At 40.1% G+C, this 27,579-nt stretch overlaps 1 protein-coding gene and 1 pseudogene across 2 annotated transcripts; one reads left to right on the top strand and one right to left on the bottom strand.

The window, feature by feature from the left end:
* Positions 1-516: 516 nt before the first annotated feature.
* On the bottom strand, positions 517-3,777 carry LOC103598569 (annotated as a pseudogene).
* ZNF546 (zinc finger protein 546) lies at positions 3,778-24,714 on the top strand. Of its 2 annotated transcripts, none has more exons than XM_008582301.1 (5): positions 3,778-3,839; positions 12,754-12,841; positions 14,325-14,451; positions 15,814-15,909; positions 21,142-24,714. In XM_008582301.1, exons 1-5 carry the CDS (start codon positions 3,814-3,816, stop codon positions 23,256-23,258), a joined length of 2,454 nt encoding a protein of 817 aa, XP_008580523.1. In that variant the 5' UTR covers positions 3,778-3,813; the 3' UTR covers positions 23,259-24,714. The 2 variants fall into 2 exon arrangements, with proteins under 2 accessions (XP_008580523.1, XP_008580531.1); XM_008582309.1 differs by lacking the exon at positions 3,778-3,839 and adding an exon at positions 4,180-4,644.
* The last annotated feature ends 2,865 nt before the right edge of the window (positions 24,715-27,579 follow it).

Consider the following 27,579-nt stretch of genomic DNA (forward strand, 5'->3'; position numbering starts at 1 on the left):
TGTGCTCACCAGGGACAGTCTTAAAGCATCCTGGGCTTGAAACGGTCATGGTGGTCCTTTCTTTCTCTCATTATGGCTTCTCCCGCCTTCAAGCACTCTGTAAGTCTCTCCTCCTCTTCCCCTGAGCTCTAGTGGCCCCAGCTTAGCTGTCATTGCTTTTTAATAGTTGTAAATTGGTTGATTTGTGGGAGAGAGTGATGCTGAGCACCATCTATTCTGCCATCTTGACTGGAAGCCCCACAAAGTATTTTTAAGGAAAATCATAACTGTGGTAAGATTAGACATTTGGCTTCCTTGTGTGGTCACATACCAGATGAAAAATTAAAGCACCATCCAATTATTAGTTTGAAAAATCTATATTCCTCAACTATAAGTATATACAACTCTGCTTATTGAAAACAACTGGTTTGTGTAGGTTGTTTCCCCCACTGGTTATAGATTAGCTACTGATGTTTTTTTTCAGACTCCAAACAAATAATTTAAAGTATGTTAAATTCCAGCATGACGAGAGAGGCCTCAGACAGAGAACTCTTGTCCTCTTTTTTTGGTTCTCATTTGAAGTTGCCTAAATCAGAATCCTCCAAAGGGTTTCACTCGTGGGAGTAAAGAAAGCCCCTAAAGACAGATCTCATCCTTTTTCTTGGAAGCCTCTGCTTCCAGGTTGGCTTTTCACTTTTCAGTCTCCCAATCTGTTTGCATTGTTGCATATTGATGGATTTAGGTGCCAAACATAATTTCAGTGAAAGTGAAAAGCAAAAGACCCTCAAGGGACAAAAATAACAGGATTACAGTATCAATCGTGAAAAATCACTGTATCGGTCCACTCCCTCAAACACAGGAGATAAACTGAAATCCAGAGACAATTAGAGCATGAACTGTAGAGAGAGCTATATACACAGTAAAGAGCACATAAACCTCTGATTCTTTTCTCCTACACAACTGTTTGCCCACACAGGGGGAAAAAAGAAAAAGAAAAAGAAAAAAACACAATTGTTCACCCATGAGCAGTGATGATCCATTTTCCAAATACATCTTTTGCAATTACTACAATGGTGAGCACACCCTAGCTTGACAAAGCAACACTCTGGACACATATCTATCATTTCCCCAAGCTTCATGTACTTTTTAGTAACATTTCCTTTGGGTACTACCTGGGGCCAGTAAGCATAGCTCAGATGAGATGGCAGTGTGCATACTTCTAAGCAGTTAAAAATGACTCTGTTGGGCCGGCCCGGTGGCGCACTGGCGAGTGCGCCGCTTGGGAGTGCGGCGGCGCTCCCGCCGAGGGTTCGGATCCCATGTGGAGACCGGTTCCCACTCACTGGCTGAGTGTTGTGCGGGCGCAGTGCCGAGGGTTGTGATCCCGTTGCCGGTCCCCGGTACGGGCGCGACACTGAGGGTTGCGATCCCGTTACCGGTCAGTAAAAAAGACAAAAAGGAAAAAAAAAATGACTCTGTTGATCAGAGTACCAAGGCAGCAACATGACAACATCACCACAAACTCTGCACAGACCAGAATGCATGTCACAATGGCACAGATCACACCACAGCCATCCAGATGACTCAAACATTGTCTTCCATGTCAGCCTCGGAGAAAGAGGAAGATGATGATGAAGCATAACTTTCAACCAGAAGAAGATGGTGGTCAAGGTCCCAGTGACTGCATCACTGCTTTGACTTGCCTTTACAAACTATCCCTAAACACTACACGGACATTGTGCCTTTTCTTCAGGATCTTAGGGTGCACATACTTTCTCATGCAATAGGATATGAGGCCCAAGTGGAGCTGCTCAGCACTGTGGCTCCTCCTGCTGAGGCAGGGACACATCAGGCTGGGCAGATGCTGGAACCCAGAGCTCTGTAAGGGACAGCAGGATAGCACAAACCCCAGAAGTGAGTCTGGGGACCTCAGTTGTCCAGCACTTGCTTATATTTATTTTTATATCTATACATATAGATACTTGTGAGTTCAAACCATTAAATCTGGTTTCGATCTAAAATCAAAAGATTCATTCTAGCATTCTTCCTTTCCATATCTGTAATTTCCTGCTCTGGCAAGGAACAGCCTGGCTCCCATTGCCCTTAATATATATTTTTTATTTGATCAGTCCCCCTGTGACTATGAACTTGCATCACTGCAGCTAACCCCTATCCCATGCAGACGCTCACCTCACCCCACTTGGGTTCTGATATTCACCAACCATCATTCCCACCCACATGAATGTTCCCATCTGGGCTTCAACACCCAGCGCTGGGCAGCACACATCCCAGATGCTCTCTTCACCTGTTTGGACTCTGAAATTCCACGCTGAGTAGTCATCCTTATGAACGCCCTCCTTACTTTGCTCAGGTTTACACTTCATGCTGGTCCGTTCCACCACTTGGAATGCCCCCTATTAGGATCTGGCACCCTGTACCAAGCCAATCCCTGCATGAACACCCTTCTTACCTTGCTAAGGCTCTGAGTCCCTGCTCTGAGCCAACCTTATAGATTTAGGACTGAGCTTCTCAGAAAGGGAACAGGAAGAAAAAATGTGTTATAATTTGAAATAAGACAAGTAGTTCTCTGATAAACTAACTTTGCATGGTCTTAGCCATATTCCTTACCTTTATCAGCCAGGTTTCCTCTTCAGAAGTTAGGACTGACAAATTTTGACCTAGAATTTAGGACACCTGACTTCCTAATTCTGTTTTTATTGTTCTATGCCACTCTGCCTTTCCAAGTATAAAGCTATTTCCTCAGTCCAGCTTTTCAAATTTATCTCTCAAAGACACTTAACAGTACAGAAGAATGGAAAGAATTCTTCATATTAAAAAAAAGTCACTATAATTTGCATTTTTCTCTATAAAAAATTAATTTGATTCAATATAAAAAGACAAAATTATTTGGCAGGTAAATTGAAACTCTTTAGTCCAAACCTTTAAATAAAGCTGACGCTCCAAAAGGACTCAACATATTCTCTTTATTCCACAGAAGTATAGGCCTATGTTGCACACAATCATACACACACAGTCACATTTCCAGTGACACCCGTGATATTCTATATCCAGATACTCAAAACCATACATATCCATCTTCGCACAGCCTTGCCGCACCCTATCACTCAACAATTCCCCGCACACAGCGACACACATACCCATACCATCACTCACACATCGTCACACTCTGTTACAGTCAGTACAGCCACAATCTCTCATAGAGCCTGTCACTTCATTGCTCACAGTCACAAAATCACACTCCCAGGCTGCTTTCTGTGGCTTTCCCCCGACAGTCAGAAGTCGCTTGGTTCACTATACCCAAAGAATTACACACACACACAGAAACACAACCCACCCACCGCCAGACAGGCGAGGTCGATCCCACAACCCTCAGTGACACACACACACACTCGCACACTCACTCACAAAGCCAGGTACAAAGGGCCACGCACCCATTCTTTAAGATACACATATCGAGCGCTTGCTGTGTACCAGGCGCTGGGACTACCTCAGAGGAAGAAACAGACAAAATTCCGCTTTGCGGAGCTCGCGTCCGGTCCCGCAAGCTCTCGTCCTCGGGGTCGCACCCATGGATGTCCCCCGCAGTCCGGCACTCAGGCAGTTTCGCGAGGTTTGGATAGCCCAGACAGACCCCAGAGAGTGAGCTCTCCTCAGTCTCCCGCGCCGGTCCCTGGGACCTCTGCAGTAGCTAACGGATCCGCGCGCGCCTGCGCCTGCGCAATCGGAGGCCAAGCGCATCAGCTTCCGGCTGCGGACTACATTTCCCAGAAGCCCCATGGACGGCGATAGCTTGGACCCCGAGAGCCCCTGTCCATGTTCTTAATGGTTCAGCCAACCGGGTGAGTTGGTCGCATCTAGAAAAGAAGTCGGCGCTAGGTGAGGCGCAGGAGTGGGTATGAGGCTGTCGTCCAAAGTGAGGAGCCCTGGGGCGCGGACATGTCGTGTGGTGTCCGGAGGGATCCTCAGGCCTGTGCGTGCGTGAGGCGCCCAGAAGGGGGATTGTGTGATCAAGTGTGACAGATTGTGTGTGTGTGTGTGTACGCGCGCGACTGTGCTCTTGCCACCGGGTTGGGCCTTCATGAAGGTGAGTGCAATTGTGAGTCTGAGACTGGTGCTTGGCACTTTGGTGTGTGTCACTGGCAGTTCCAGGTTCCTGCTGCTTTCCCCGCCCTCTCTCCTCACAGCCCCGAGTGTCTGCACAGAGCAGTGTCCCCAAGAGGAAAGTCAAATATTGAGCCCTAGGATGAAGGTTCCCAGCGAGAAGGCATAGACCTGGGTCTGGGATTGGACTTTTAAGTTAGAAGTGTCCCTGAAACAGACTCCTGGGACGACATGATGGAAGGATTCCCACTTGGGGGTGCTGTGTAGGCAGCTGCGTTTTTCAGAACCACAGTATTTCCATACCTCCGATCCTGGAAAACTGCTGTGAATTCAGAGACAGGTTCCATCCTTCCTCTTGCATCTGGTTTTTTGTGTGACGTCAGAGCAGATGCGGCCCTGAGGGGATTTGCTAGGCCGGCCTGTGCTCTAAGAAAGTTTGGTGTCTCATGATTTTCCTTCTTCCCCAATCCTGCCTTTCGTCAAAAGAAGGATCCTGAGGAAGAGGAAAAAAATGTTGTAGCACGTCTAAAAGTCCAGTTCCAGGTTAGTTTGTGTTTCCTAAGTGCACTTTTGTATTTAGGACATGTAAACATTTTCTTTTCTTTTCCTGAAATGCCCAGTGACCTCTCTTAGACCTTCCTTCCAGGTGAATCATGGATCATGCAGATGGATCCTCCTCGTCACTGGCCTCCAAATGTCTCTCTCCTCATTTTGAAAATCATCCCTCTGAACTTTTTTTTTTTTTTTTGGTTGTTTCTTTTAGAGTGGTATTTTCAAACAGGGTTTGACCCAGGAGGCTGTCAAATCAGTTTAGTGCTGTTTCTTTAAACAGCAGTAAAGAAAAAAAAAAAGAAAAAGAAAAAGAAAGAAAAACGTAGAATAGAAACTTCTTTGTGGGGAGGGGCATATATTTGTCTATAACTACGCACTGGGTTGGGTTGAGAAACAGATTTCTTACTGGGAGTGCTGGTCAATAACGTCTGGAAACCAGTTTTAGCTTGTGTTAGAACCTCTCCTGTGCTTCTGGGGAGGTGTTTTGGAGCTCATGGCTGAGTCTTAATGTGTCTCTGGGTCAAAGGTCCCCTGAGTCTCCCTGAAAAGATGTCTGTCCTGTGTTTGGCGTGTGCACCTATGTTTGCACCGGTGTGAACCCAAAACCATGTCTTTGTGACAGAATGTCTGAGACTTTGTGCTTGGAAACGTGCATTTGGGTCTCAGAAATCCTCTGAGGGCGACTTGACCAAGAGCTTTGAGAGTGTTTCCTCTGGGCAGGGGTATTGGCTGGTACACTCACCACGTGTGACTGGATTTCCAGGATGCTCAGAGTGTGCCCCCGTTTCTACGGGCATCCATCTTTAGGCACATGTCTTTGTGATGATGTTGTTGACTGTGGGTGGGTCTGTGGCTACCTTTGCGGGGAGTGGGGGAAGAGGGTGTCTTGCACAGTGCTGAGTCTTTCTCTAGAAGGGGTGAGTCTGTATGCGCCCTCTCCAGGCTCCTGAGTATGTGTGCTTTGCTGGGTGTATGTATATTGCCGGAGGGCTGAATTCTGAAGCTTTCTGAGCCTGGAGGTGTGCTTCTGGTAATGGACGTCCTTGGGGTTTCTCTTGACAGTGTGCCTGTGTATTTGGGGTGGTGGTATATTCTTTTAGTGTGACTGTGTTCTGCAGGCCCCACGCCTTGGCGGCACCTACTGAATGAACGTGGGCAGGGAGATCAGTTTCTCGGGTGTGTACCTGGGGTAGAGGTTTAGGGGCGTATTCCCAATTTGGTGTCTTGAAGGGAGGGGGTGGAGCTTCCTCCTCTGGGTGTGCCTCTAAGGACAGGGACTGTGTCTCATTCACCATTGTATTCCCAACATCAAGGAGAATGCCTGGCAAAGAGGAAACCTCAAAAAATATTTGTTAGATGATGATTTGTTTAATGAGTCTCTATAACAGGGGGCTGGCCCGTTAGCTCAGTTGGTTAGAATAATATATTATAAGACCAAGGACAAGGGTTTGGATCCCCATACTGGCCAACTGCCAAAAAACAAACAAAAAAGAGTCTCCATAATGGAGTTTCTGGAAAGTTTTGGAGGATGTGCTCCTCCAAGAATGTCTTTGAGTTTCTGTCTTTGAGTTTGTGTAATTACATTTCTGCATGTGGAATTGCTGCTGTCCAAGATTCTTTTTGCTTCCAGTGTGTATGTGAAACAGTGTCTCCCTCTAGGTGTGGGTATCAGACAGAGTGAGGGAGGGCCAGTTGTCTCTCTGGCTTTGTTGTTTGTGACAGTGTTTCCCAGTAGGTATGTCCTGTCTTCCTGGTGTCTGAATTTATGAAGACGGATGTGTTTTCCTTTGAGTGTCCCCGTAAATGTGTGTGCTGTAATAGTAAATCAGTGAGGAGGTCTGTTTCCATCTGTCTCTGGGTGTGTCTGTCTGCATGACAGGGACAACCTATGTCTGTGAGTTTGTCTCTACATCTTTCATGTCTTTCTGAGGGGCTCTGTTCCCACCTGCCAGGGTCACTATTCTTTTTTTTTTTTTTGTCTTTTTCCGTGTCCGGCAACGGATCGCAACCCTCAGTGTCGCCCCCGTACCGGACCGGGACCGGCAACGGGATCACAGCCCTCGGTGTTGCTCCCGCGCCTCGCTCAGCCAGTGAGCGGGAACCGGTCTGTATGTGGGATCCGAACCCTTGGCGGGAGCGCCGCCGCACTTCCCAAGCGGTGCACTATAGCAGTGCGCCACCGGGCCGGCCCGAGGGTCACTATTCTCATGTCACATTGTGTGTTTGCACAGCCTGCTGCACAGATGTCGCACTGGGTGGAGCATGTCACAGGCTCTGGCCGGGTGTATTAGTCCATTTCTGTTACTTATAACAAAATACTTGGAACTGGGTAACTTATAAAGAAGACAAAATTTATTGCTTAGTTTAAAAGAGAAGTACAGAGGCCAGGAAATGCATCTGGTGAAGACCTTGGTGGTGACAGTGACACAGGGGTAGAATGGCAGAGCAGAGAGAGAGTAAACTCCTCATTCACTCTCCTTTTAAAGCCACCAGTACCACTCCCATTGTTCCAAGAATGGATCAATCTATTTATGACAGTACAGTCATCACAATGTAATCACCTCTTCAAGGCCCCACCTTTCAATTACCATAATAGGATTTTCCACTCTCAACAGTTACAGTGGGGATTAAGTTTTGGAGGGACATTCAGTCCAAGGCACCAGGTATTATCAGGGTTTTGAACTCGCTTTTTATAATGGTAGAGAAATGCATATCCTGGAGTCTACGGTTAAAACTTTGTTTTATTGAAATTAATGTTTAGGTAAAATCACATCATTGATCTGCTCCAAAGACCTCAGCTTAAAAGTATAGTAGGGGGGCCAGCCCGTGGCTCACTCGGTAGAGTGCGGTGCTGATAACACCAAGGCCACGGGTTCGGATCCCATATAGGGATGGCCGGTTCGCTCACTGCCTGAGCGTGGTGCTGACAACACCAAGTCAAGGGTTAAGATCCCTCGGTAGAGTGCGGTGCTGATAACACCAAGGCCACGGGTTCGGATCCCATATAGGGATGGCCGGTTCGCTCACTGCCTGAGCGTGGTGCTGACAACACCAAGTCAAGGGTTAAGATCCCTCGGTAGAGTGCGGTGCTGATAACACCAAGGCCACGGGTTCGGATCCCATATAGGGATGGCCGGTTCGCTCACTGCCTGAGCGTGGTGCTGACAACACCAAGTCAAGGGTTAAGATCCCCTTACCGGTCATCTTTTTTAAAAAAAAAAAGAAAAGTATAGTAGGGTCAGAGATGGTTTGACTGGTGTCAGTAAGTAAGTGGCATGGTTATCTGCTTTGTAGGCTTTTAGGAGTGGGAATGTGATTGGAAGTCTGAGCATAGAAATCTGTGTAAACTTGGGCAGGGATTTTCCATAGAATCAATGAGTTGAGATTTATGTTTCTAAAGAGTTAATCATAGGAAAAAAATGTATATGTGAGGTAAAGTAATATTCATAGTGATGAACAATAATAGTCAAATTTTAATTTTGTATGAATCTCATTTACTAATATTGGGATTTAAAGACATTTACAAGGATTATATCCAAAATGATACTTCAATTGATTATTCATGGAGACGTAGAGGAGAACCAAACACTGCTCTGTCTGCTTTGCACAGATTTTCTTATTCAGTCTGCAGATGCTACCTGCCTTGACTTGTTCATTCAAAGAAGAATTGTAATGGTAAAAAAAAAAGTCTTGTATTGAAGAAGAATGTTCAAGAACTGGTAGGCATTATTTATAACAATCACAGTGATTTTCTTACTGTTTCCACATTTGTCAAACGAATTTGCTTCTACCATGTTAAAATTTTTTATTTTAAAATTGGGTATAGATTTATTGTGTACTTCTGATTATGAAATTAGTGCTCACTTTTGGTAAAGAATTTGGTTACATTACATAAAGGACTTACAAAGAAGAAAGGTAAAATAGCCCTAGCATCACTATCACTATTAATATTTTGGGGAGATATATTTTAGCAAAATTTTCTGTACACTTTTACGAAGATACTTCAAAAGTTCATGAAAAGATTCATATTATCTTTTAATTCTATTTTCCCATGAAAATTTGTTGTTGTTGTTGTTGTTGTTGCTGGCTGGTAAGGGGATCCAAGCCCCATGACCTTGGTGTTGTAAGGCTGCACTCTAACCCACTAAACTAACCAGCCAGCCCTTTTCCACGATTTTTTCGAAGTAGCCGTGTGTGTGTATATGTGTGTGTGTGTGTGTGTGTGTGCGCGCGCGCACTTTTCTTCCTGCAGAATAGAAATTACACTAATTGATCATTCAAATGACAAAGAGACTATCCAACTCCTAGTTAGGAAAAGTAATTCTACATAACCATAACATTTTTATATCTCCATACGTACAGGGGAAGAGGGAAGTACCAAGGAACCCCTCTAAGTTTGATTAACCTTCCAGGTATATACACCTTTTAGGATTATACAAATCAGTGAAGGGTAATTATTATGGCACAATTTATCAAATAAGATAACCCTTCAGGATTACACTTCTTTTGGGATTTTTTTTTTTTTTTTCGAATCTTTTGGGATTTTTAAGGTTGCTTTTACAGGACATAGCAATACTTTCTCTTGTCCAGGCATCATTTAAGGTTCCATTATGCAAATGCCATTTTGTAGAACAGATTTATAATAGTAGAAAACAGAATAAGATGGTAATAGCTATAAATATTCTTGTAAATCTTTACATAGGACAGGAGAACAAGACGTTAAAGTGCTTCATTTAATGCCTTATTAGATTCTTTTAGCTGGTTTTATGTTGAAGAATGATGTCTCCCCTTTAGTAACTACAGGGACAAGGACAGATTTCTTGATTTCAGAAACAGATTTCTGAGATTCTGCTTTGCTAATATTGTTAATTGAAATTAACTGCATTTTCAAGGCTTGGCTCTAAAATATTTAAAGTATAGATGTAAAAAAGAGTGGGCATGAGATTCAAATTTTGGTATAAAAAAGGAAACAATAGAAAATGATTTTATTTAATAACAATGGAATAAAGGACATATAGTGTTCTTTATTTTGATAATACTCTCTAACTTTTATTAACAAATTATATGTTACTAAGTGGAGTAAATGTGTTAACTCAATCTTCATGATAGCCCTACGGGACAGGTGCTGTTCTTATCTCTGGTTTACCAATAAACTAACTGAAAAGTTAGTAGCTGTCAGACTAAGATTCACATTCTGAAAGTCTGACAACAGAGTCTGTGTTATCAATGACAACATTATAACCCCACCCATAACTGTACATACTTTTTTTTTTTTTTTTAAAAAGATGACCGGTAAGCGGATCTCAACCCTTGGCTTGGTGTTGTCAGCACCATGCTCAGCCAGTGAGCAAACCGGCCATCCCTATACAGGATCCGAACCCGCGGCCTTGGTGTTATCAGCACCGCACTCTACCGAGTGAGCCACGGGGCGGCCTATACTTCTTTAATTTTTCTGTATCAATCAGTGATTCAACATAGATGTCCTCCTCCAACAATAAATATGGACCAATATAATCAGTACTAATAAGGTCTGAGTGTGCCGTCATAACTGACCACAATTTATTTAACCTGTTGCCCACTATAGCTATTTATATTTATAATATTTGGTTATTATAAGTTGTTATATGATAAACATCTTATACATATATATTAATTTACTTTTATAACCATTTCCTGAGGGAAAAATGCCTAAAAATGGAATTTTAGTCAAATGTCAGACATAAGGGCTCATAGTATGTTGGATCTTGTGATAGTAGTTAGAGGAATATAAGAACTGAAAACAGTTGCTACCTTACAGCAAAGAACTTAAAATCAGAATGGACTGAATAAATACAAGGTAGAAGGTAATAAAAGCCACTAGAGAAAATAAGGTCACATGCCTTGGGAGTTCATAGGAAAGAAATGTCCAGTGCTATCCAATAGAACTTCGTATGATGATGGATATGTTCTGTGTTCTCCAGTATGGTAGCTACTAGCCACATGTGGCTATTGAAGACCAGAAATGTGGCCAGTATGGCTGAGTAACTGAATTTCTAATTTTGTTTAATTTAAAATTTGATTTAAATAGCAATGTGTGGCTATCAGCTGTTGAGTGGGACAGCACAATTTTATACCTTAAGTTTTTATTGTAATGATGTTAGATTCAAAGTGAGACTAATTGGACAAGATTATTCAGCAGCAGTTTGGAGGGCATTGTGGCTGAAGTACAGTTTCAGAGGAAAATAAACTGTCAGGAATACATCCATCAGGAGTATATGGAAAGAAGCCTCATTGTGACCAGCATCAATGTACAAGATGTTGCAGTCCATTAATATACATGGATATATATAAAAAAAATCAATGAGTTGGTTCAGGTGTAAGGTGCTAAAGGGAAAAAAGACATTCAATAAAAGTATGACAGCTGTTTTTACATTATCTTAAGCTTTTTCTCCAAAGTCAAAAGAAGATTATTTAAGAAAGGAAGAATGTTCTCTCATCAAAATGAACTATGTATGTATGTATGTGTATATTTTAAATTGCTTTAAAAATTTATGGATTGTACTTTAAAAGAATATCAAGTAATGTTATGCAGATCAGCAGCAGTGTTGACGTATGTACATTTTTGAAATTCTTTCTCTGTCTTAATTTCTGCCTGTTTGTCATTTATTTTCTTTCTTTATATATATGTGTGTGTGTTTTACAAATGTAGTTATATTGTACACTCTGGTTTTTAACCTAATTTTTCTGTTTGTAATATATCCTAGATATTTTCCACATCCTTTAAGTATTGTCTCCAATTTAGCACAGTATTTGATATCTACTTAATATTCCATTATGTAGATGGTCTGTAATATACTTAACAAGTCAGCTGTTGCTGGACTCAATGCTGAACCTCGCCATCCCTTCGTACACTTTAATACATATTTACAATCATTTGCTTTGGACAGAGTCCCAGAAGTAGGTTTGTATTGTTAAATTCTTTCACATACTTCTATATATGCACTGTTTTAAGGTTGTACAAATCAATCGCATCTACAAAGTATCCATTTCCCCGTGATGTTGCCCATATGGCATATCATTTTAGTATTTTAAATCTGCCAGTCTAATAACTGTGAATTGTTATTTCTTTATCAATTATGTCCTTAATTGTATTGAAATTTAATAACTTTGATGGATGATGTTATTTTTAGTGAATTACCCATGCTCAGGTTTCACTCATAGGAGGAAATAATGAGCTTCAGAGGCAAAAGTCAGATTTGGAAGAGAGGTGGCTTTGTATTTATAGAAACATGGTTTCAAAACACAGGTCTGTCTCTTACTGTGAATTCAGGAAAAAACTTTACTTTGAGCCTCCACTGTCTCATCTCTTGAATGGAGATAACTGCGTTGCATGATTAAATGTTAATGTGATAAAGGACCCACCATGTAGAAGATCCTAAAAATATCTATTTTTGTTGTTACCACCTGGCAACCATGGGACTGAATTCACACCTCCCCAGTCTTGATATTCAGATATTGGGGTGGTCAGTGAATTCTTGCAGGAAAGCTGTATAGATGATCTTGATTAGGAAACAGGGATTGGTTGGAAACAGAGCCCAGAGGATTCTGGGGGCTGTAGTTCTGGCTGGGGAAGGACTCTATGTGGGGAAGTGTGGTTTTGCAATGGGAAAGGCTACCTGCTTTTTTCTGCCTTCATGTCTGTGGAGTCCAGGCATATATCTAAGCCATGAATGACATGCGGGTTTAGATGGCACAGTCCCTCCTCAGCCCTAAGGTGGACTTGGATGAAAGAAGATCTGCTCAGTGCAACACTTAACAATTTAGTGTCAACTATAGAACAGCATCATCAGAAATTGGGGTGGGCCGGAGACTCTACTGCTGGAGTGCTTGGTCTGGCTTCATACAGGAGGCCTCTGCTCTGTATCTACACTTGTGCAGGTGGTTTCCCATGATACAGGAAGAGCATGGCCATATCCAGACTCCCTCTTCTCTCTCGCAATTTATATGTGTAGTGTGGGGGGTTGGAAGTAGAAATGAAGGAAAAAGAGGGTTACATTAACTTAAGTAGTTTTGGGAATTCTGAGACATACCTAATCTCAAAGTCACTTGTTCCTCCCTCAGCCCTGGCTTCCCTGGATTCTTTGCTTCTCTGGTGGAGGAAGCCCAAGAAGAACTGACAAGTTCTTGCAATTCTAAAACCATGGCCCATGTAAGTTTGCGTTCCTTTTCCTTTTTTTCCACAGTCCCTTTAAGTGAAATATATTTCTCTTCCTTGAAATTCTGTTTTAAATTCATGGACTGGCCAGTTAGCTCAGTTGGTTAGAGTGCCACCTTGCAACACCAAGGTCAAGGGCTCAGATCCCTGTACCAGCCAGCTGCCAAAAAAAAAAAAAATTCGTGTGATTATTTTTATTATCCTGAGACATCCTTCCTAAGACAACTCTGCTGTTGAACTCGCTCCACAGTGACTCTGATCACAGCAAAGGATTGTGCCAAACAACTAGTGTCTTCCTCATTTTCTCCTTTTTTTCTTTTACTTGTGCTCACCTATTCATCATTCACCTATGTGCCCAGTCTTCTATCAGAAGCATTGATGGAGAAGTAAAAGATGAAGTCCTTCAGGGGAAATATTTGAGCTTCCATCATCAAAGTTGTGATTCTGTGACACAGAAATGGTGGTCCCATTAGACTCCACAGACATGAGTTTTGCAGGTCGATAGGATGGAATTTAGTGTTGAGTGTTTGCCATCCCAGATGTCTTCCAAGTCAGCCTCAGAGGATGAGGTGAGATCTCATGCCTTCAGAGACTTGAGAGAACAAGTTGGAGTGTGATTGGGGCCTGTATATGGGGGTTTCAGGGGTCTAGCCAGGAGATCCCTGAGGGACAAAGGTCAGTTTTGTGGTTGAGGAGGCTGTGCTGGTCTCCAGTGACATCGGTGTCATTGTGGATCATTCTACATCAGCGTCCTTTAGCTCAGGAACAAGGCAAGTGAGGGACGTTGGGGATGGCAGATAAGAAGATGCTGCAAATCCCTAATTGTGGATGGAAATAGGTTCACAGGATTGGGTAAGACCTAAATGTTTTGTCTAACCTAAATGCCTAAGTATAAAAGAAGGATTAGTCTGATAATCTCCACAAGATGGATGATACAATGAGCCAGCCAATAAATATATTAACTGAAAACTATGCTTATGGTGTTATTTTGCATAATGATGAACCTGAGTTTCTATGAAATTGCATGATGTCAATTAAGTCCTATTTTATAAGATAAAGATTTTGGAGTACTTTTGGGGAAAAAAAATTTTTTTTTTCAGTTTCTTGAAGGGAAGAGAGGATGATGGAACTCACATTTATTCAGAACTTAAAAATGCAGGCACATAATAGGCAGAGTGTGTATTTATGATATTTTACTTAATTGGGAAACTTTGATTATTTTATTCATTCCCAGACCCTTGGATAATTATGTTATCTCATGGTATACAGGACATTTTGTTTGCATCAACAGATAGTATTCTTTAAAAGTATATGGGCACTCTACTTCAGAAATACTAATTTTTTATTCTTCTACACATGTCGCAGGCTTGAACTCCAGTTTACTTTCCTGTAGTATTGCTTCTTTTCTGCAAAGCAGTTTTCCATCTTGAAAATACATTTAAAACTTTTTTTATAATACAAAGGTCCATCATTTCAGGTGTCCTTGGCATTCAGGGATGTGGCCATAGACCTCTCCCAAGAGGAGTGGGAGTGCCTGGACCCTGTTCAGAGGGACTTGTACAGGGATGTGATGTTGGAGAACTACAGCAACCTGATCTCACTGGGTAAGCTATCCACCCAAATAACTTACAATCTGTTTTCTGGAATATCAGATTCCTCCACTGTCAAATTTCAGTTTTCTGTTTTAAGAAGCCAGCTGAATTTCTTCCCCTTATTTTGAAAGAAATAATTGGAGTATTGTTGGGGTGCAAATGGGCACCTGTGTTAAGCGCCTTTACCTTCCCCATCCTTCAGTGCCATTCACCTCTCCCTCTGGGGTTCCTGTTATTGTCTGTTTTTCTAAATGACTCCCAGATTTGAATCATGTGACATTTTCAAAGAAACCAGATTTCATATAGTGTGGATACTCAGAATTCCTGTAGCTGCTCTGTGTTAATGTCTGGCCCACCTGCAAAAGAAAAATAGGGTTCTGGTTTTCTTTGAGTATCAGAATCGCCTCTCTGGATTATATAATGGTAGACTGGGTTAACAATATTCATTTAAAATTCAAGCAGATGGGCCGGCCTGTGGCTCACTCGGGAGAGTGCGGTGCTGATAACACCAAGGCCACGGGTTTGGATCCCATATAGGGATGGCCGGTTTGCTCACTGGGTGAGCGTGGTGCTGACAACACCAAGTCAAGGGTTAAGATCCCCTTACCGGTCATCTTTTAAAAAAAATAAATAAATAAATAAAATAAAATTCAAGCAGACACACCCCATCCCAGAAGAGACATATTCTCTTTAATCTGCTTTATGGTTGAAAGTTACGGTCTGTGAATTTTGCATTTTCCATTGAAAGAATATCTGAGGAAGAACCTGGAAGTGTTTTTGAAAACTTATTTTATTTCCCTTAGCAAAATAGTAACAACAAAATAACACTATATACTAGGCATCCTTTTAAGCCTTCACATATATTAATTCGCTTAATTCTCACAACAGCTCTGTGAAGTAGGTAACATTAGTCCCATTTTGCATTTGATAAAAGTGCAACACACAGAAGGTAAGTAACTTTTCAAGGTCACACAGCTGGTAGGTGGCAGAAGATTTGAACCCAGGCCATAGAGCTCCAGAGTGTTCACATGACCCCTCTCTATACCACCTTTAAAAGCAGAGCAGACCTGGCCCTTTATAGAAAAAGCTTGCTGACTTCAGCTCTAAAAACATTTTACTTTTAAGGTGTAGTAAAACCTACTTCTCTTACCTGGTCTCTTTAGTCCTATAATTGAGTCCATTTTAATGTGAATATTCTTCAGCGTCCTTTTTCTTCTTTGCTGTGAAGGCTTTATCAAGTACCATTTTGACCTATAGTTTATTATAAATGTAACCAAGTCTAAATTAAGTCATTTCGAGGTTATGGGTATTTGGGGTTTGTTTTGTTTGTTTTGTTTTTTCTACAACATGTGCCATTTCTTCTCCCGTGAGCAGGATGTACCATTCCTAAGCCAGATGTGATTACTTTATTGGAGCAAGAGAAAGAGCCCTGGATGGTAATGAAGGAAGGGACAAGGAGTTGGCACACAGGTGAGTGACAGCAAATCAGGCAGGGGGAAGCCATCAGAAGTTATGGCCCACTGGGTCAGGGAAGGGGCACATCCTTGAGTTGCTGTTTGGAAAGCTCCCTTCAAAGGCCCAAGGCTTGTGGAGAAAAGGCTCAAAACCTGGGAAACATTAAGATTTTTCAGCATGAGCTGCCAAAGGAAGTTTGCCCCCATTTGCCACACTCCTTGTTTTTCTCCTGTTATGTTCCCTCCCACTTCAAAGAGGGGCTGCTTTCCTTCTTCCCCTATGACCACCATTTTTTTTTTTTTCCTTTTTGTCTTTTTTCGTGTCCGGCAATGGACCGCAACCCTCAGTGTCGTGCCCGCCCCTCGCTCAGCCAGTGAGCGGGAACTGGTCTGTATGTGAGATCCGAACCCTCGGCGGGAGCGCCGCCACGCTCCCAAGCAGCGCACTGTAGAGCGCGTTGGTGGTATAGTGGTGAGCATAGCTGCCTTCCAAGCAGCGCACTGTAGCAGTGCACCACCGGGCAGGCCCTATGACCACCATTTTATCTATATTTCCAGGTCCTCTTTATATTCATTCCTCCATTGCCTAAAATTGTTTTATTCAACAGACATTCTCTATTCACCTAACCTAAACAAAGCACTGTGCTAGAGTTTAGGCACTATTGATATACTTTCCTACCACCACGGAGATGTTGGTATTATAGTAAGGGAAACATGGTAAACGAGGAAACATAATATCAGGTTTTGATATGTGTGGTGAAGAAAATTAAGCAGGGTAAGGAGACAGAATGTTGGGGAGTTGGAAGGGCTAATTTAGATAGGATCAGGAAAGGCCATTCTGAAATAATGACTTTTTTTTTTCCTCCAATTTATTTTTTATTGAAGCATAATTGGTTATACATACTTGTGGGGTATAAAATTGACTCTCAATAGTTGCGTACAATGTGTGATGGCCAAATCAGTATAGTTATTCATCATTACAATATGTGATCATTAATTTCTCAGCCACCCTCCCTCTCCCCATTCCCATCCCCCTTTCCACCTCTAGTAACCATAGTTCTGTTCTCTCTTAAAAGTTCAACATATGACCTTTGAACAGAGATATGAAGTAAGGTCTCAGGCCATGTGAAGATTGAGGAAGAGCATTCCAAGCAGAATAAATTGCAAATGTGAATGTTCTGAGATCAAGTGTCATCTGTGTTTATTCCCAAACCAGATTATGCCAACTGATTTGAATACTCTTGTAGAATTATTTTTGTGTTCATATGTTTTTACTTCTCTTGGGTTTTCATTTCTCTTGGGAATATGTAGAAGTGGAATTGCTGAGTCATAGAACAGTGTATTTTCTTAATCATATGTATTAAGGTATAATTTACATAATATAAAAGGCATCAATGGGGCCGGCCCGGTGGCGCACTGCTATAGTGCACCGCTTGGGAAGCGCGGTGGCGCTCCCGCCGAGGGTTCGGATCCCACATACAGACCGGTTCCCGCTCACTGGCTGAGCGAGGCACGGGAGCAACACCGAGGGTTGCGATCCCGTTGCCGGTCCCGGTCCGGTACGGGGGCGACACTGAGGGTTGCGATCCGTTGCCGGACATGGAAAAAGACAAAAAGGGAAAAAAAAAAAAAAAAGGCATCAATGTTAAGTGTCAACTTCTATAACTTTTTATAACAGTGTTATTTACATATAATTGGTACACAATAAACTGCATGTATTTAAAGTATAAAATTTGATAAGTTCACATGTATGTTGTGAAACTATTATACAATCAAATAATAAACATATCCATTACCTCCAAAAGTAATCCCTCCATCATGCCACTTTCCACCCCCTGCCCGGGCAACCACCCATCATCTCTCTGTCACTATGGATTAATTTGAATTTTCTAGAATTTTGTAGAGATGGAATTATACAGTGGTGATTTTTTTTTTTTTTTTTTCTTTTTGGTGGCTGGCTGGTACAGGGTTCTGAACCCTTGACCTTGGTGTTACAACACAGCCCTCTAACCTACTAAGCTAACTGGTCAGCCCCTGATTTTTGATTTAGCTTCATTCATCCAGCATAATTATTTTGAGATTCATCCATGTTGTTACATATATCAATACTGCATTCCTTTTATTATTGAGCACTATTCTGTTATATGGGTGTATCACAATTTATCTATTTACCTTTGATAGACATTGAGTTATTTCCAGTGTTTGACTATTTCAAATAAAGCTGCTGGAAACACTCATATAAAAGTCTTTGTATAGACATATGCTCTCATTTATCTTGGGTAAATATCTTGGGTGGAATGGGTGGATCATATAGTAAATATATGTTTAAACTTTTAAGAAACTGCCACACTGTTTTGGAAAGTGGTTGTACTATTTTACCTTCCCAGCAGAAGATTGTAAGAGTTCCAGTTCTTTCACATTCTTGCCAGCACTTGGTATGGTCGGCCTTTTCAGTTTTGGCTATACTAATAGATGTATGGTGGCATCACATGGTGGTTTTAATTTTCATTTCCCTAATGGTTAATGATCTTGAGCAACTTTTCATTGCTTAATTTCTCATCGATATTTCTTTGAAATGTCTGTTAGAATCTTTTGCCCATTTTCTAATTGAGTTGTTTATTTTCTGATTAATGGGTTTTTAAGAGTTCCTTATGTATTCTAGATACAAGTTCTTTATCAAAGGTGTGGCTTACAAATATTTTCTCCCACTACTTGGCTTTTCACTCTCTTAACAGTGTTTTTTGAATAGCATATCTCTTAATTTGATTGGATCAAATTTATCGCTTTTTTCTTTTTTGGACTGTGCTTTTAGTATCATATCTATGAAGTATTTGCCAAACCCCCAAATTACAAGGCTTTTCTGTTTTTTTCTAGAAATTTTATAGTTTTACATTTTTACATTTGTGTACCACCTGTCCACAACTCTTCCAGAAACTTGGGGAATAGTTCTAAACTCATTCTACGAGGCCAGCATTATCCTGATATCAAAACCAGACAAAGACATGAGAAAGTATAAGTCAATATCCTTCATAAACACAGATGCAAAAAGTCTAAACAAAATGTTAGCCATTTGAATCCAACAATTTATGAAAAGAATAGTGGTGGCTGGAAGTCCTTGGCGTTCCTTGGCCTGTAGATATGTCATTCTAGTCTCTGCCTCCATCTTCATATCACCTTCTCTCGTCTGTCTAGAGTCTAATCTCCTTCTGCCTCACTCTTATAAGTACATCTGGATAAGTATGTTGGATTTAGGGCCTACCCTAAATCTAAGATGATCTTATCTTGAGATCCTTAACTTAGTTACAACTGAAAAGACTCTTTTTTCCAAATTAGGTCACGTTCACAGGTACTGAGAGTTAGGCCTTGCACATATCTTTTTGGGAGCCACCATTTAACCCACTACATTTAACTCACCATGTAACCCGTTACATCTGGGAGTAACAGCGTTTATTTTCTTCCTTCCTAATGCTTATATTATTTTCTTTGCCTTACTCTACTAGCCAGGACCTGCAATATAATTATTGAATAGATGTGAGTTGGAGCATCGGTGGGATGAATGAATAGTAATAAAACTCATCTGTTGCTTACTAAATATAATATCTCAGTACTTTAGTTGGGATAGGGATGAAGAAAAGCAACCACAGCAGTGTGCAGGGCACAGTGTAAACAGTGGTAGAGATATCTTATGCTCAAGGTAACAAGAAGTCACTGGAGAATGGTGAGATATAAAATTGACACTTTTCCATTTGTGCCTTTGACTGAGTAATCTTGGATGTACCTATGTGCCCACTTGTAAGAGAAGTGGAGTAGGAAAGAGTATATTTAATCACTGTACTAAGATGACAGAGATTAGAATCAGGGAGATATATTCATAACTGTAGCATAATTTGGGGAAATTAAGTTATTATTATACTTAGCTGCCTTCCTCAGTGACTTATTCTTGCCTTATTACCTTTTTGAATCCAGTGGTTTATTTGTCCTACTGTTATTTAACACATCCTGTGTGTGTTAGAGCTGGTTATTCAATGGCAGGAATTAAAACAGAGATTGTGTCTATACTTAGAAAATTGTAGGCATAAGGAAATCCACAGAATAAATGAGAAAATTAATGAATACATAACTGAGAAAATCCACAGAACTAGATACTGGAATATGGAATCTAGAGCATGGACTGACTTAGATGTGGTCAGCAGGGACACCCTTTCTGAGGAAGTGACACTTAATCTGAGATCTGAACAATGAAAAGGAGCCCACCATGTCAAGAACCAAAGTCAGAGGATTCCTGGGAGAGGGAGCAGGCTAGAAAAAGCCTTAAGATATAGGACAGGTTGTAGCATATTTTAGGATCTGAAAGAGTGCATTGTGGTGGGAGATTGAGAACAAAGAGGACAGTGGCTTGTGTGGATCTTACACATAAGCAATGGCTTTTTATCCATGGTAATATGTTTGAAATTTATTCTAAGGGTAAATAGATGCTTTTAGAAAAAGCCTAAGGTACGGATTTTCAAAATGTCCTTCATCAAAATCATCTGATGAAAAAGATGAAAACTACAGATATCTAGGACTTGCTACTCTAGATTTTCATTCAGTTTATCTGATTTGGTGCTTGAAAAGCAGTTTATATAAGGAACTCCCCTAAATCCATCCTAGATAGGAGATTCACTTACTTAATCTATCCCCTACTAACCTATTTTACCCTTTGTAAAAGTCACATTATTTTCTGAGGTCTTTTTACCTTCTTTCAAATTGCATTACAGTAATTTAGAGTTCTCTGAGCCAGGAGCAAGCGGACTGTAGCCCATGGGCCAAATAGCTTACTGCCTGCTTTTGCATGGCTCACAAGTTACAACTTGTTTTTGCATTTTTAAATGGTTGAAGAAAATTAAAAGAAGAATTTTTTTGACATAAAAGTTTTTTGAAGTTCAAATTTCAGTGTTCATAAATAAAGTGTTCTTATAACACAGCTAATTTATTTAATTACATATTGTCCATGGCTGCCTTTGTGTTATAATAGCAGAGCTAAGTAACTGTGACAGAGACCTTATGCCTCACAAAGTCTAAAATCTTACTGTCTGGCCCTTTATAGAAAAAGCTTGCTGACTTCAACTCTAAAAACCTTTTACTTCTAAGGTGTATTATTTCAGTTTATCTTTTATTTCTACTATAAGGTGCAATCCCCCATCCCACCACCAACACAGAAAAACAGCATTATGGCATTAGTTTGCTTTCACTTTTTGTTTTCTTGCAGATTTGGAGTGCAAATATGTCACTGAGAAGTTATTTCCAGAAAAGGATGTTTGTGAAATATATTTATCTCAATTGCAGACAGTGGAAAAAAGTAAAACCTACATCTCTGAGGACACCATTTTCAGAAATGGTTTGCAGTGCAAACATGAATTTGAGAGACAAGAGGGACATCAGATGGACTGTGTTAGTCAAATAATAATCCAAAAACAAATATCTTATCCTCTACATCAGAAAGTTCATGCTAGAGAGAAATCATATGAATGTAGGGAATGCAGGAAGTCCTTTAGACAACAGTCATACCTTATTCAGCATCTGAGAATTCATACTGGTGAGAGACCTTATAAATGTGCAGAATGTGGAAAGGCCTTTTGTCGAGTGGGAGACCTTAGAGTACATCAAACAATCCATGCTGGGGAGAGACCTTATGAATGTAAAGAATGTGGGAAGGCCTTTAGACTTCATTATCACCTTACTGAACATCAGAGAACACACTCTGGTGTAAAACCCTATGAGTGTAAAGAATGTGGGAAGGCCTTTAGTCGTGTTAGAGACCTTAGAGTACATCAGACAATTCATGCTGGGCAGAGACCTTATGAATGTAAAGAATGTAGGAAGACCTTTAGACTTCATTATCAACTTACTGAACATCAAAGAATTCATACTGGTGAAAGGCCTTATGAATGCAAGGTTTGTGGAAAGACTTTTAGGGTGCAACGACATATTAGTCAACACAAGAAAATTCACACTGGTGTAAAACCCTATAAATGTAATGAATGTGGGAAGGCCTTTAGTCATGGCTCATACCTTGTTCAACATCAGAAAATTCATACTGGTGAGAAACCCTATGAATGTAATGAATGTGGTAAGTCCTTTAGTTTTCATGCAGAACTTACTCGACATCACAGAATTCATACTGGTGAGAAACCCTATGAATGTAAAGAATGTGGAAAAGCCTTCCGTCTTCAGACAGAACTTACTCGGCATCACAGAACTCATACTGGTGAGAAACCCTATGCATGTAAGGAATGCGGGAAGGCCTTTATCTGTGGCTACCAACTTACTTTACACCTGAGAACTCATACTGGTGAGATTCCCTATGAATGTAAGGAATGTGGGAAGACCTTCAGTAGTCGTTATCATCTTACTCAACACTACAGAATTCATACTGGTGAGAAACCCTACATATGTAATGAGTGTGGGAAAGCCTTTCGTCTTCAGGCAGAACTTACCCGACATCACAGAATTCATACTTGTGAGAAACCCTATGAATGTAAGGAATGTGGGAAGGCTTTTATTCGTAGCAATCAACTTATTTCACACCAGCGAATTCACACCAATGAGAATACCTATGGATGTGAAGAATGTGGGAAGATTTTTAGTCGACGCTATAATCTTACTCAACATTATAAAATCCATACCGGTGAAAAACCCTATCAATGTAAAGAATGTGGAAAGGCCTTTCGCTTTCAAACAGAACTCACTCAGCATCACAGAATTCATACTGGTGAAAAACCCTATAAATGTAAGGAATGTGGGAAAGCCTTTATTCGTAGCAATCATCTTACTCAACATCACAGAATTCACACCGGTGAGAAACCCTATGAATGTAAGGACTGTGGGAAGACCTTTAGTCGTCACTATCATCTTACTCAACATCACAGAATTCATACTGGTGAGAAACCCTACACATGTAATGAGTGTGGGGATGCTTTTATTTGCAGTTATCAACTTACCTTACATCAAAGAATTCACACTGGTGAGATTCCATATGAATGTAAGGAATGTGGAAAGACCTTTAGTCGTCGGTATCATCTTACTCAACATTTTAGACTTCACACTGGTGAGAAACCTTATGGCTGTAAAGAATGTGGAAAAGCCTTTCGCCTTCAAGCAGAACTTACTCGACATCACACAATTCATACGGGTGAGAAACCCTATAAATGTAAAGAATGTGGGAAGGCCTTCAGTGTTAATTCAGAACTTACTCGACATCACAGAATTCATACTGGTGAAAAACCCTATAAATGTAAAGAATGTGGGAAAGCCTTTATTCGTAGTGATCAACTTACTTTACATCAGAGAAATCATATTAGTGAGGAAACCCTATGCATGATGTAAAGAGGACATGATGGCCTTTAGCAAATGCCTTTCACAGCAGCAGAGAATTTGTAATTTAAGAAATTTCTTACCTGTTAGGGAACATGTAGGAATCCCTTTTGCTTCATGCTCAGAACTTAGCAGAAGTGGTGTTAGATGTTCGTTTAAAGAGTTGAGAAACTGTAGCATTTCTCAGTCCTGGTTACACTTTAACAGCTTGATACCGGTACAGTGTATCTCAAACCATCAAGGACTTTCTCCCCTGCAAACTGCGGTTGAACAGTACTTCTATAAAATGCAATCATATTGGATTCCCAAAAAAATGGAATGGAAAGAAAACAGACATACAAAATAAAAGCCCAATCTGTTATTATTGAATTTAACGGGCATAAATTAGCTCTATCAAATTGCTAAAGTTTCTAAATATTTGCTCTCACTTACCTCAACTCATTGTAGACCAGAAGCAAACAATTTGTGGACCAGTGTCAGCACATTGACCACACTTTATATAGCATGGTAACAGAACATGATTCTGTTAATATAAAGAACATGGGAAAGACTTTAGCAATGGTATGTCTTTGCTATAATTTTCATAATTCCACTTTGGCCTGTGTGTGGTATTTGGCAAAACACTTCTCCCCTCTGTACTTCACTTTTAAAATGGTAATAATAGTACCTACCTAATAGTATTTTTGCAAGGATGAAATATTAATAGAAAATAAAGCCTTTAGAAGAGTGTTTGACATGTGCTCAATAAATATTATTGTTCTTAATTTTATCATTAGTGGTACTATTAGTAAATTCATGTAAGAGGAAGACCCTGTGGGTGTAAGGAATTTGTAAAACCTGTCCTTTATCTTTTACTCCTTACTTAAATTTGGGTGATTGTGAATAAAATCCAGTAAAATAGAGTAAACTTTCTAAAATCAAAACACATCTCTGAAAATCAGCATGAGGAAAAAAACTCTAGATATGATGAGTGTGAAGATTATAAGAATAAAGCTTTTGAAGAATCTGGGAGAGCTATAATGCTTTCCCTCTCCAAAGCTAAAAAGATATGTTACAGTCTGCTTCTTCTGTCCACAACTCATGATAAGTTAGAACCTAATAACCGAAAGACCACTGTCCATTTGGAAATATTAAAAGAATAGTACATGAACACTAGTATGTCCTCTAGGTTCAGCAAATTGTTAATATGCTGTAATATCTGGTTTGCTTCTCTATAGTATTTACTTATTTTTGCTATAGTATTTGAGTATAAATTGTTGACATGACATATCCCATCTCCTAAGAATAAAGGCTGCCTCCTGTTTAATCACTGTATACCTTCACACCTAAGGAGATTAACAAAAATTGCATAATCTGTAATATTCAGTCCATATTCATATTTTCTCAATCGTGTGAAGAATGCTTTTAGTAGGTTATTTTTTTAAACTTAGGAATCAAAATAAATTCATGGATTGCATTTGGTTATGCATTTTTCCTCTCTTTTATAAGAACAGCCTTCCCCCCCCACAACTTCATTGCAACACTGACTTTTTAAGAGTTCACAATACTTGGGCCGGCCCGTGGCTCACTCGGGAGAGTGCGGTACTGATAACACCAAGGCCCCGGGTTCGGATCCCATATAGGGATGACCGGTTCGCTCACTGGCTGAGCGTGGTGCTGACAACACCAAGTCAAGGGTTAAGATCCCCTTACCGGTCATCTTTTAAAAAAAAAAAAAAAGAGTTCACAATACTTATAGAATTTCATAGTCTGGTTTTTTCTCATTGTTTTCTCAAAGTATTTTAAAATGTGCCCTTTTATCCCCAGTATTTCCCATGAACTGGAAGTTAGGATTAGAGACCCAATTAGGTACAGATTAAATATTTTGATTAGTAGATGATATTTTGTATTTCAGTTTGTAACCCATTAGGTGGCATACAATGTCATATTATGCCACTGTGTTATTCTACATTCATTCACCTGGTGTAGCAGAATGTACTTTCCTTTTTTTTTTTTTTTTTAACAGATGACCGGTAAAGGGATCTTAACCCTTGGCTTGGTGTTGTCAGCACCACGCTCAGCCAGTGAGCAAACTGGCCATCCCTATATAGGATCCGAACCCGTGGCGTTGGTGTTATCAACACCACACTCTCCCGAGTGAGCCACGGGCCGGCCCCAGAATGTACTTTCCAAAGCCGGCCACACCAAAGTATTCCATTCTACGGGTTTACCTTACAACATGATACTGACACTCACCCATCAAGAGGTAGAGCCCACAGTGCTTCCTTTTGAATCTGTATTTTGAAACAAATATTGGAGGCCATCACTTTGTCTCTCCTGCTCACCACTCTATCCCTAGCACTTAATACTGTCTCTTCAACATAGTAAGCACTTGATAAAACGGTGAAGAGAATGAGTACGAGGGTACTTTTTAAAGTTCATGGAAAGGTATTATCTTTTAATTCTACTTTTTCACCAACTCTTTGAAGTAGCCTCATAAGCATTCAACTCAAAAAACTACCATAGTGCCCCCTTGTCTGTGGTTTCACTTACCCATGGTACAGTGCAATAAGATATTTTGAGAGAGATAGACACCACATTCACATAACTTTCATTACAGTATATTGTTATAATTGTTCTATTTTATTATTAGTTATGGTTAATCTTTTATTGTGCCTAACTTATAAATTAATCTTTATCATTAGTATGTATGTATAGGAAAAAACTGTTTGTAGGGTTCAGTACTGTCCATGGTTTCAGGCATCCAGTGGGGATCTTGGAACTCATCCCCCACAGATAAGTGAGGACGACTGTAGGGGGAAAATGCTCTAAGCCAATAAAAGAAAGGAATGGGGACAATTAAAGTAGGAGTTAATGAATTTTAAAATAAAATTTTCTTCCAACTTTGTGAAAAAATACTAATATTTGATTTTAGTAAATCTAATCAAGGGGAAAAGATGATAAAAATTACAGCATTGTGAATGAGAATGTGATATAACTAAGATGGGGGAGATTTTTGAAATTGTAACATTCTGTAAGTGTGTTCCAATATATTTAAAAATCTATACAGAATAAATTATTTCCTAGGGAAATAATTTATTGAACAATGTATAAAGGGATAAAATAAAAATAATATAATAAAAATAAAAATTGAGTCCAAAAAATTCAAGTTTCATCAAAAATTTCAAGGAGGAGGTAATATCAAAATTTCACTAGCTCTTTCTACACTGATAATATACTGATAACACAACAGATGAAGATAGCTGTTAAAAGGCAGATATGTAGGTGAGTTTCATTATGAAGATAAATGCAGAAATCCTAAATTATTAGTATATTTATTCAAAAGTTTACTAAAAGAGTTAGGCAAAGGAAATTCTTTACCTAGACTATTCAGAGACAGATCTGTTCAAATAATCCAGACTAATGATGGAAAAGGAGAACTGATCTAGTCCAGGTATCTTCAAGATCCATTTTGTTAGTTTTTTCTTAGCTTTAAATGGCTAAAGTATGGCCTAAATTGGATATGACAATTTCCTCAATGCTTAACAGCATGATTTTTCACATTTTAACATCTTTGAAATCATGGTGTATCTTACAACTGATAGCATCTTACAGTTTGTTCAGCGAGGTGGTAATCATGAAGCAATTTCGTGAAAACCCTTTCTGGTAAAAGAAACCCCAGCAACAAAATATATAGTTTTAATGGCATGTAGGGGTTTGTGTGTGAATAGATACAGTTGAATTTCAATTCTTTCTTTAAGAGAATTGTAATTAAAAATGGCCAACAGACACATGAAAAAATGCTCAACATCACTCAGCATTCGGGAAATGCAAATCAAAACCACACTGAGATACCTTCTCACTCCAGTTAGGATGGCTAATATCCAAAAGACTAAGAATGATAAATGCTGGCGAGGTTGCAGAGAAAAGGGAACTCTCATACACTTGGTGGGACTGCAAAATGGTGCAGCCTTTATGGAAAATGGTATGGAGTTTCCTCAAACAATTGCAGATAGATCTACCATATGACCCAGCTATCCCACTGCTGGGAATATATCCAAAGGAATGGAAATCATCAAGTCGAAGGTATACCTGTTCCCCAATGTTCATTGCAGCACTCTTTACAATAGCTAAGAGTTGGAACCAGCCCAAATGTCCATCATCAGATGAGAGGATAGGAAACTGCTATTTCTACACAATGGAATACTACTCTGCTGTAAAAAAGAATGAAATATTACCATTCGCAACAACATGGATGGACTTAGAGAAAATTATATTAAGTGAAATAAGTCAGGCACAGAAAGAGAAATACCATGTGTTCTTACTTATTTGTGGGAGCTAAAAATAAATAAGT

Source organism: Galeopterus variegatus, unplaced genomic scaffold, assembly GCF_000696425.1.
Source record: "Galeopterus variegatus unplaced genomic scaffold, G_variegatus-3.0.2 Scaffold93, whole genome shotgun sequence".
NCBI lineage: Eukaryota > Metazoa > Chordata > Mammalia > Dermoptera > Cynocephalidae > Galeopterus > Galeopterus variegatus.